This window comes from Mesoplodon densirostris, chromosome 4 (assembly GCF_025265405.1).
Source record: "Mesoplodon densirostris isolate mMesDen1 chromosome 4, mMesDen1 primary haplotype, whole genome shotgun sequence".
Taxonomy (NCBI): Eukaryota; Metazoa; Chordata; class Mammalia; order Artiodactyla; family Ziphiidae; genus Mesoplodon; species Mesoplodon densirostris.
Window position 1 is genome coordinate 138,378,592 of NC_082664.1, and position 12,152 is coordinate 138,390,743.

General features: G+C 37.0%; 1 protein-coding gene across 2 annotated transcripts in view; it reads right to left on the bottom strand.

Moving 5' to 3' along the window:
* Window positions 1–528: 528 nt before the first annotated feature.
* UNC13C (unc-13 homolog C) overlaps window positions 529–12,152 on the bottom strand; it is a 587,724-nt gene continuing 576,100 nt past the window's right edge. For both annotated transcript variants that reach the window (XM_060095294.1, XM_060095293.1), the window contains 3 exons: window positions 5,893–5,985; window positions 3,961–4,120; window positions 529–814 (listed from right to left, as the gene is read on the bottom strand). In XM_060095294.1, coding sequence (XP_059951277.1) covers window positions 529–814; window positions 3,961–4,120; window positions 5,893–5,985 — 539 coding nt within the window. The remainder of the gene's footprint in view (window positions 815–3,960; window positions 4,121–5,892; window positions 5,986–12,152) is intronic.

Genomic DNA, 12,152 nt, shown 5'->3' on the forward strand with positions numbered 1-12,152 from the left:
TTTTCTATTTTAATATGTACGCAAAAATCATCACAATATATCTGCAACTATAAAATTACAAATGCTTTCTAGAAGTAAATGCATTTCTAGTCATGATAGAAAAGGGTATTTGTAAGACATCTATAATGAGGTAAGTCTAAATAAAATAGAATTTGAGTAACAGATGCTTTCATATCTACTGGCCATATACACCAATGTAACAAGGACAACTAATCGACCAACTTAAGAGACTTTTTTACTATGTTTAATGGATGAGAACTTGGTAATGAAATAAACATTTTAAAAGATACTCTGGATATTTCACTTTATATCATAATTTTGGCACTTCATGGAACATTTATTTCTCAAAGACCAGAAATGGTATAAAAGTTCCACAGGTTCTCCACATACCTTGTAGACATTGTTCTTGAGTACTAGCAAACACTGAAACATAGTGAAATAAACATTCCCGTGTATTTGCACATGCATGCAGTAGTCAAACAGTTATAGTTTATGAATTCTCAAAGATGCTCTCTTGCAGTATTTGTTTCAAGCACTCTCTTCAGCAGATCTTGTTTCAGATTTAAGTCTTACAAATTCTTTAGCCACATTGTCACTGGTCCTCTGTGAGAGGATTCTAAGGATAGTCAAACCAGTTTCATCCATAGAGACGTTTTTCAATAGGGGGTACCATGCCCCGTGGCTTCCCTTTTCTGCTATGTTCTGGAGCTGAATTACTGTCATTCCGATAATTCGATCTTCTCTGGCAAAGCAGTAATCTTTAACTGAAAGGTGAAGTTCATAGGCCCGTGGGTGGTTTTCTTTACTCAGAATGCTGTGTGGATTAAAAATATGGATTTTGAGTGTTTTCAAATAGGGATCAATATGGTTCTAATAGACTGTTGAAAATTTTATATACTGCTCAGAATATTATATTGGCAAATAGAGTATCATTGTCTTTGAACTCTGATGCAAATATCCTTTAAATTTTACTTAGATTGTATTTACATAGCTATTGCTCTGCAGTCGAACTTAAAAACTCCTTCTTTCCCTAGATGGAAATAGGAAATCAGTCTAAAAATGCTTTACTGCCCTGATGTTAAGGATATTAATAGAAACTGGAATTAAAATATTATGTTGTAATTAATTCATTGGAGGCAAGGTCTCCCCAGTGATATAGGGGTAGGAGGCGTTACTAGGGGTCATGGAAGCTAAGCCAGGGGGGACGGGTACCTTTTGGAAGAATTTCTGTGCCATTTCAACATCTGTTATTACAATTTCCTTTCTTTACCTCAGACTCCTGGATATGCTATTATATCTAGGAGCCTTTTCTCAGGGGAATACACTGCACAGACTATCAAGCACTATTCACAAGATGTTAAATTGCATACAGATCTCCAGAGTAAATCAGTTCCAGCAGAACCTGGTGCTTCAATGCCAGCTCTTTCCTATGGCAGCAGTTAGACCTGTCAAGATTGGGACTGAGGATGGCCTCTCCTAATAACAACCCAAGACAACTTAGTGCAGAACTGAACCTAATGAAGAAGGCTGAGTGGTGAAACTCTGAGGATAATCCTTCCCTGCCTCTTATTTTAATTCGTCCTGAGATAGTCCTTTTTAATGAATGCACATCTATTCCTCAGCAGTACGAGCTTCCAAATTCCTTCCTTTTCTAAGTCATTTTTTCTGATCAAACATTTTGCCGAGTCAGACTTTTGTTTCCAGGTGACATTGACAACTAAACTGTGTACTTATTTTAAGAGACAATCTGAAATAAAATACAAGAAGATGGAATCCAGGGGGGTAAGAATAGAATGGCAAAATATGATGGGATCTGGGTCTTCTTGCGAAATAAAATGAGTCAAAATGCCACCTTTTTCCAGAATTGTGGTCTTGGTAGCTTACAGTGTTGTATCTGAATTTTGCATTATCCAAGTATTCCTAGAACCTTTTGGAAGACTTTTCAATTGGATCAAAGTTTTTGTGTAGTTTGGAGGAGCAGATAGGTGGAATCTTGTGAGCTGGTTTATTAGCAGGCATTATTAGTGGGATTAATCTGTTAGAACCCTTTTAATTGATGTGGTAGGATAGTTAAGTTTTAATGAGTGGTAAGAGAGTGAAATATTCAGAGAACAGAGTGCTGCAAGGTCTCTGGAAAATCGAGAATGCAAAATAACAAAGAATCAAACCAGTAAGGGACGGTTTGGTAAGTGTGCATGCGTGTGCGTGTGTATGAAGCCCCTAGGGCTTGGTCCTGTGTCCCTGCTCTCTTTCTCTGGGTCAGCTCATGTAGATTTGTAGAATTACTTACATCTATATGCAGATAATTCTCAAGTTATATCTAACTATGTATTTAATATCTCCTCTTGGAGGTACTGTAGGCATCTCCAAATTAATAGATTTAAAACAAAATCTTTGATCTCCTCATCGCCTGTCTCTATTTCCCCATCTCAGTGACTCAACATCTACCCAATTGCTTATGCCGAAAACTAGGAGTCATCCTTGATTTTATTCAGTGCCAGATAGCTTCCATTTGCCCCAACTGGATCTACTCTCCATCCTTCTTCTTGTACTTTGCAATACAATGCTGACCTGTAAGGACTACACACATTGAGTTTTTCTGTGCTCTGGCTTCCAGTTGGGTTTGGCCAAAAGGGAGTGTCATTAGAAAATCAGAAAAAAATGATGAGAGTGAGGTCAGAGTTTATTTCTCTGGCTTCTTGCATGTGAGGCTCCCTCAAGTAGGCTGTCTCCTTCCATGGAAGGTTACTCTCCTAATAAGGTGAATGACTACAAATGAAGTTTCACAGTCCCGATTGTAGTAACTGCTCTTCCTCTCCTGTAGGCACAGGAGGGGTAATAACCTGGCTATTACTAGCCCCAGGTTACATCACTATGGCTCATAGTCCCTCTATTTTCACATCTTTGTACACTCCTTTGTAAATATATGTCTTGAATTAATCTAAATTGAATGTTCTTGGGAGCCTAATTCATATACACTTTCTTTCATATTCTATCTCCAACCCACTGTAAATTCTATAGGATCTCTTAGAACTCCAAAACATATCCAAAATATTTCCACTTTTTTCCATCTCTTGACTACTTCCTTCCTCCCTAAGACTATCTGATCAGTCACTATTATCTCTTACCTAGACTACTGCAATAGCCTTCTAACTTATCTCTACTTGCTTGGTCTTGCCTTCCCTATAGTTTCTTCTCTATACAGCAAACACAATAATCATTAATGACGTAAATAAGATTGTTCAAACCCTCATATGAAAATCCTTCAACGTCTCCTATTGAGCTTAGAATGTGACCCAGGATCCTTTACCACTGACTTCAAAGCCCTGTGTGATGTAGTACCTGACCACCTCTTCAAATTCATTTTATCTCACTCCCTTGCCCACTATATACTGTTTCTTAAATATGCCAGGCATGCTCCTGATTAGAATCCTTGCACTCGCAATTTTCCTTGTCCTAAAATGCTCTCAACTCTCTTCCTTACCTGACTGGTTCTTTATTTTCTCAGGTTCCTATTTAAAAGGCACATGCTCAGAGAGGCTTCCCTGAACACCCCGTCTAAGCAGCCAACCGATCATTCTATTACATCATCCTGTTTTAATGCTCTGCTTAGTACTATCATATGATAACTTTATTTATTTATGATGTAGTTTATCATATGTTCTTTACCTCTAGAGAGTAACTTCCACAAGAGCAAAATCCTCCTTCTACATATATCCAATGCCTATACTATTGCCTGATACATGGTAGGCACTGGACAAATACTAAACTAATGGAAGAGAACTAAAAACAGAGCCTTCTTCATTTGCCTTGGATCAATGATGAACAGGAATCCTTAAACCCATAGGTTTTGCTTTCCTTAGCAAAGCCCAGTGCCATTCCTACCCTGTGAGTCGCTCATAAGTGTAGCTCTACAATGCCTATTGCCTGGTTGAATAAAGGAGTCAGGTCATAACTTACAACTGAAATGTTTCGTTATATTTTGGTGACCACGTGTTGCTTTTTGTCTTTGTGCCTTGTTTTCTCTTCTTGTCTCCGAGGTTGGGTCCCAGTATACAAACTTCCACAAAAGGGCGGAACATTGCAGTGGTCTGCCAGTTTAAGTCATTAATAGCAATCACTAAAAACCAAAAGGAAAGAGACAGGAATATAAAGTATTAGCAAACCAATGTGTGGAAGTCTAGACTCTCCCTTTGATCCTTAGAGTGAGTTTTTATTTTTAAAAATGACGTATGAAGGTGTAACTTGCATTTGATAGCACCCTAACCCCACTGACAAGGAAAGACAATTTACTCTCTGGGCTGCACGCTTGATGGTACTTTCAGCTCTAAGCCATGTGGCATTGGGATGGCAAATGTTAGCTGTAATTGAAATGACAATCATTAATACTGAAAAGTTATTTAGGTGAAAAAATGATGCTTTTCATATTAAAATTATATGTTCATCATAAAATATTTAGAAAATATACAGAAAATAGATTTTAAAAATCTATAATTTTATCACTCAGAAGAAATGACTGTTAATATTTTGGTATGATGTTTTCAATCTTTATATATAGAATGGGATCATAATGTATTGCAGTCTTATAAGTAGCTTTATTTTTTAAGCCCATCACGGGTAGCATTCTAATTTATTATATATTTTCCAACAGCAAATATTTCATTATATGTACATTTCATTCTGTATTTACCCAATCACTTGTTGTTGCATATTATGGCGGTTTCCTAATTTCAGGCATCATAAATAATACTTAAATGAACATTCTCATACAGGTTTGCTCATCCTTTGATGATGATATCCTTAAGGAATTGTCTTATAATTAAATTTGCTAATGCAAAAGGTTGATAAAACTTTTACCATTTGATATGCATTGTCAAAATATCCTTCAAATATATTTAGTGACACTGGAATATATAGTCATGCCCACTTTTCTGTATGATTACCAGTACTGTATATAATCGATTATAGCCCATAGCAGTGTTACTTTTTTTAATTTTTTTTTTTTTTTTTTTTTTTTTTTGCGGTATGCGGGCCTCTCACTGTTGTGGCCTCCCCCGTTGCGGAGCACAGGCTCCGGACGCGCAGGCTCCGGACGCGCAGGCTCAGCGGCCATGGCTCACGGGCCCAGCCGCTCCGCGGCATATGGGATCCTCCCAGACCGGGGCACGAACCCGTATCCCCTGCATCGGCAGGCGGACTCTCAACCACTTGCGCCACCAGGGAGGCCCAGCAGTGTTACTTTTATAATACAAAGATACATTAGGTAATGCAATTTTAAAATATGTTAGAAGGCCATGGTTTTGATTAAAGTAGATATTATTTAAAGTGACTAAGTCTATAATAATATAAAAATAGAACATGGTTCTATTGAGCAAAGTATTAATCATTAAATTACATCTTTGAAATGACCCCTATTTTCAGATTGTGCTTTTATAATATAAAACCAATTGATTCAACCACCCATTTAAAAAAAATCAAACAGTTGTTGGAAATCACATAGAAAAAGTAGGTAGATTATGTGGATAGTAAGAACATGCTGACTTAACATCTAAAATGTCATTGGCAAGTTGGAGGCAACCACAGCACCAGTGTTCAATGTACATCATAGCCTCAACCATAGAGAACATGTTCAATGTATACAGTTTTGAAATGTAATCACCAATGTATTTAAACCATTTAGATATTTCAAGTAACATAGGTTAAGTACCTGTGCCATTCATTTTTTTCAGTTTTAAATCAAAAGTTCTAGATTCATGAAGAAATTCTGAGCATGCCCTGAAATCATTTAATATAGATTTTTAAAGAGAGATTCAAGAAAAAACATTTTTGATATAATTATTTCCAGAGGTTAAAGTCTCATAGGCTGTTTTATCTACCTGGACCCGAATATACCTTTTATAGTGACTTTATGCTCTCCTGTTCCTGGGGTGGCGGTGATGTCCACATGAACAGATATCTGACCCACTGAATCTCTGGAGGAGGGACCTGCAAATCAGCAAAAGTTTACTGGCCTGACCTTTCAGACCACTTAATAATGGACATCAGCATTCTGTGCACAAGGGACTGTAAAGTGTTATCATAGAAATAAATGGTTCTTTTTGTTAATAGCACATAATAGATTTTGATAAATGTTCACTAAATTAAATTTGCTATGCAGGTTTGAGGCTTGGGTATAACCATATTTAGCCCATTTAGCTAAACTTTCATATAGTACTCAGATACCTTAAGGCACACTCTTAGTATTACTATTGTTAAAAAAAAAAGGGGGCAGCTGCCTTACTAGGCACTTAATAAAACTCTCCTCGTTGTTGCTTATGTACAAAGATGTATCATGCCTTTCATTCCTTTGTGAAGTGCTTTTCTTCAGTGTACCACACCAGAGCACCCAGGATACAAAGATGGCTCTACAGAGCACCTGCCCTCACAAGGCCCACACTAGACCAGGGGAGAGCAACATATACTCATATTGCTGCCTATAGTGTGATACATTCTAAAATAGATACATTTACAAGGTCGACTGATGGTATAAAAAGGAGTAGTCAATTCTACCCTGATAAAGGTTAGTCAAAGGTTAAGCACGTTGTATTGGAAAGTGCCTGTGATTTGGGGTCAGATAAGCTTGAATTCAAATCATAGTTATGCTGCAACTGGTTCTGTGATTGGAATTTGCTATGTTCTCAAGTCTTGGTTTTCTCATTTGTAAAGCAGGGATAACTACATCAACCTCATACACACACACACTTATCTATTAACATATCACCTATAAGCACGTATATTTTTTTCACAAATAAAAGCACATACTCTAATGATCATTTACCTTGCCTTTGTCTTTTCACCTAAAAATATTTTAAGAAGATCAGTCCATTTCAGCATGCATAAAGCTATGCTCCATTCTTTAATATAGTCTGGAATATCACTGCATTAACTACAAAGTCAGTGTTCCCTGAGTACTTGCTTAAAAATGAATCACTAATCTGCTTACCAAATAATGAAAACACTAAAATATCTAAAACATTTAAAATAAAGTTTAGCCTTTATTCCATTATATGAACATCCATTATTTATTTAACTACACTTTGGTTGTTTCTAATCTCTTGCTCTTATGAGCAAAATGTAACAAATAATTATTTTTCATATTTACAAGTTTATCTATAGGATAATTTCTAGAAATCGTATTTATTTGTCAAAGGTAGGTGGAATTCTAATTTTGCCCTATAGAGATTTTAACCATTTACAATATATATGAGAGTAATAAGAATCTTATTTTTGTAAAATAAATGGCTAGTGACCAAGCTGAAAATGAAAGGTTCTAAGAGACTTCCGATTTCTAACTTCAGGAAATCACTGGAATTCAGCCAGAAACTCTTAACAGGACCTGCTGAGAAGAGCTGCTTCACCACAAGCAGCTCTCTCACCCAAACCCCACCCCAGCCATTTGATAATAAAAGAATTGAAAGATAGAAAGGGATCACTTTGGGCATTAGTCAAGGGACTGTTCATTGTTCTGTGGGAAGGGAAGAGCAGAAATGTTTCCTTTTCCTGAGGTGAAGGAAAGAAAACTCCAAGAGAAGTACTCCTAGACTCCGGAAGTGCCAGCAAGATGAGCATTTCATTTTTTAATTGGCTGCCTACTTAGCAGACCTGAGCATGGCCAAGTGAGGAACAGCAAGCCACAGAGTATGCCAGGACCTTCCCTTCTGCTTAAAGTCATGGTTGCTGAGAAATATGGCAGATGGCTCCTGAATGGCCTTGAAGTGTCAGAGTTGGGGACAAGAGAGGGAAAATGTGATTGTAGTCTCTGGTTTTATCAGGGATTGTCACAGATGTGGTAAAGAGGCAGGCCTCTCAAAGGAATGTGCTACGCCCAGGTGAGGTGCAGCAGGAAAAAGTGGCCAGGTCTTGAGTCTTGGAAGAGATCATCAGTGCCCTGGGGAACTATTTGGAAATAAGTTTCACACCAGCCAGTTCTATCAATCAAGCTTGTACTTCCCCTAAGAGAAGGAGCTGGAAAAGCTCTACCACTAACTGAATAGACAATGACCTTTAAATAGATAATGACCACTAATGGCCACCACTAAAGTTTATTTTTTTATTTTATTTATTTATTTATTATTTTTGGCTGCATCGGGTCTTAGTTGCGGCACACGGGATCTTCGTTGAGGCATGTGGGATCTTTCATTGCAGCATACAGGCTCTTTGCTGTGGCTCATGGGCTTCTCTCTAGTTGTGGCCTGCATGTTTTCTCTAATTGTGGTGCGTGGTTTTCTCTCTCTGGTTGTGGCGTGTGGGCTCTCTAGTTGAGGTGCACGAGCTCAGTAATTGTGGCGCATGGGCTTAGCTGCCCCTGGGCATGTGGGATCTTAGTTCCCCGACCAGGGATTGAACCCACGTCCCCTGGGTTGAAAGGTGAATTCTTTACCACTGGACCACCAGGGAAGTCCCCAACCATTGAAGTTTAAATAAAGAGTCATCTTTGTCTTTTCTCTCTTTCCTTCCTTCTCAATATCAGGGAAACTACGTCCAGGAGAAAGAGGAAAGGTACACATTACAGAAGCTCATGTCTTCCTCCACCTCCTGCTTCTACTGCTAGAGTCACCATTTCCCTCTGCTTGTGTAGAGAAAGAAGGAGAGCTTTGAATCCAATAAGTGATTAAAACTTTAATGTGAGCAGAACAATGTCTTAGAACCTGAATAACTTTCTAATAGTGCAAGTAATTAACATGGTATGTACCTGGGTGTTGATATCAGTGAAGGAGGTGTCTGTGCAGTAGAAAGTAGGACTTATAAGAGGAGCTGATAACACTTTTTGGAAAAATAAAATAGTTTGATATCATTCCTAAACTGGTGACATCTTTATGAAGAATAGAATATATCTTCCCATTATTCAAGTCTTCTTTTATGTATTTCAATTATGTTTTACATTTTTCTTCATGTGAATATTAAACATTTTAAAAGCTTATTCCTAGTTGTGGTATCTCATCCTATTTTATTTTATTTTATTTTTATTTATTTTTTATTTTTTTATTATTTTTATTTTTTATTTTTTATTTTTTGCTTTATAACAAATTTAATCAGTTATACATATACATATGTTCCCATATCCCCTCCCTTTTGCGTCTCCCTCCCACCCTCCCTATGCCACCCCTCCAGGCGGTCACAAAGCACCGAGCTGATCTCCCTGTGCTATGCAGCTGCTTCCCACTAGCTATCTACCTTACGTTTGGTAGTGTACATTTGTCCATGCCGCTCTTTCACTTTGTCACAGCTTACCCTTCCCCCTCCCCATATCCTCAAGTCCATTCTCTAGTAGGTCTGTGTCTTTATTCCTGTCTTATCCCTATGTTCTTCATGACATTTTTTTTCTTAAATTCCATATATATGTGTCAGCATACAGTATTTGTCTTTCTCTTTCTGACTTACTTCACTCTGTATCTCATCCTATTTTAAATGGGACCATTTATTCCATTATATTGTATAACAAGAAGGCTAGTGATTTTTGTATATTTTTTTTATTCAGCCAACTGAATTTTTAATGGAAGATTTACATTTACCCCTTTGAGTAAATGAAATACAATCATATTATTTTCAGTGAATGACACTTCTCCTTTCCAGTTTTTATACCTCATATTGTTTGCCTTGGCTAATTTTATTAGCTTATGTTTCTAATACTATATTCCATGACAGTGTTAGAAGTGGACATGCTTGTTATCCACCATTTGGCTCTCCAAATTCATTTTCCACCCTTCTCCACTCTGCCCTTAGATGGACAATTCAATGATCTCCTCTATACTGTACTGCCGCTGAGAAGTCCTGGCAAGGTAGGGCAAGGAGTGAGTAGAGTCCGGTCAGGTATTTATTTCTTTAGTCTCCTTCCTGTGGGGTCACCTTTTGCTGGCTGAATCTTGCAACCAAAATTCAAAATTCCCCTCACAGCCCTCAATAGGAGACAGTCTCTTTCCTGGTTTTAGGAGCTTCTTCCTCCTTTGTTATTTTTGTTGCAGGGAGGTTAGTTTACCATTTTTTCTGGTCTCTTTATATCCAGCACATACCTTTGTCCATAGTTTCTCCATTAAATCCTTCTCAAATAATCTTAATTGGGTGTGCCATCTGATTCCTACTGCGACCTTGGCTAATAGAGTTAACATCTTTGATTTGCTCATAACTTTAATGGAAATGCCTCTAGTATTTTCACAATATTCTTAGGTCTTGAGGAACATTGAGACAATTTTTTTTTGGTAGGGGAGACAGGACATAAAATATGGATACTCGCTGTTTAACTGTTATCATGATGGATTTTACAGGGGAGAAAATGCTTAAGGAGGCTCTTGAAGGTTGAGTTGAAATTCATTTTTTTTTTAGACAAAGGAGCAGGAAATAGCATGCGCCCACGTGTGGATGCATAAAACAATGGTGTGTCCTGGAAACTGCAAGGAGTTCATTATGGATGGAGCAAGCATAGATGGAGTAACAAGATGAAATGTTAAAGAAAATGTTGGTCCTTTGAATGCCATTTAAAAGTTGTTAGACAAAAAATAAAATAAATAAATAAAAGTTGTTAGACATTATCTTGGAGATACAGAGAAGTCTTTTAAGTTTTTGGCTATGGGTGGCATAGTCAGACCTAGATTTTGAAAGAATTTGTCTCATCTGTGTAAAAGATATATCATTTTTATCACCCTATTCCCTTCTGGAAAACCTCCCACTTGCATCTTATTATATCATGAATAAAATCCTAAAACCCAGCCCCTTTCAAGGATGCTTCTGATGACCTTTCCTTCGTCTGTACTTCTGGTCAATGCTGTTGTCTTTGGCTTAATTCTTCAAAACTTTCTTCATGTTTTCATCCACTCAAACCACATATTTGGAACATCCTCCCTCCATTATCTTATGAAGCTCTGTCCAAACACCTCTACTGTAAAATACTCATTTTTTTTATTATTCTATAAAAATAATCTGTAGTTATATTCCTGATTTCCTCAAATACTATAACATAGTATAAAAAAACTGGGCAATGAAATCAGACTTCCCTGATCATGAATCTGGTCTGTCACTCATTAACAGTTTAAAACTCCATAAACTTGCATTTCCTTATTTGTAAAGTGGGGATAAACCCACCTACCTGGCAACATTATGGTGAGGCTAAAAAGGGAAAATTTTGAAAAATATGTAGGATATTATGTGCCTTGCACATAACAACTATCTAGTAAATGGATCCAAGTTTATGATGATAATAATTCTTAATAAGAGTATTTCAAAGTTATTAAATACCTCAAAGATTCATAGAAAAATTATGGAGAAAAATCCATTGATGCTTAGTTATATAAATCAAATACTGCAATAAGACAACATGAGTGACTGGAGTTTTCCCCAACAACTTTGGAATTCTTGCTTTCTTCAGTAAGATTTTCTGGGTTGAGTACACTAGAGATGGAAGGTTTTTAAGAGCCCTCATGTTGAATGTCTCTTAGGGAATATTCTTTCCCACTATGATATATCAATAAAACCTTTGATTAATCAAGAATTCAGTGAAATGAGTTTTCTTGATTACTAAAGGTTTTTTTTGTTTGTTTGTTTAACTATTGTTGAAATCAGAGTAAATGAGAGATGGTGTCTCAGCAACACTGAAAATGCATCCAGATTGTGTATTTGTCTCTGTTGTTACACCAAGGATCAGAGCCTGCTCAGTACCTGGGTTTGTGGTTAAGACTTTTATGTGTGGTCTTATATGTATTACTATAAGCAGTAATGTAGCAGTGGCTGGTTTCTACCCAGAGTAAACATCTAGAAATTATGGTCAGGAAAGTTATTGATTTAACAGATTTGTAATTGAGAAAAGCCTTCCATCAGAGCACTCACCAGGAGGTACCATTTCTTCATCTGAGTTTCTAACCAGAAACTTTACCAAGGTAATTTAAAGGCTTTAACTGTGTTGTTATAGAATTTGATTTTTATTGGAAAATATATAAAACTTGAATTAGGAAAATATGTGGTTTCTGTTTGGTGCTCTTACTTATGGAGGAGAAATTTTATGCTGTTTGAAAACAACTAACAGCTAAAGAAATGTGCCTAAAGCTTTTTAAAAGGTACTCTACATGAATGGATATGTTTTTCCCTTTCCCAAACTGCTGCTCTCTCATCCTCCACTTGTACAT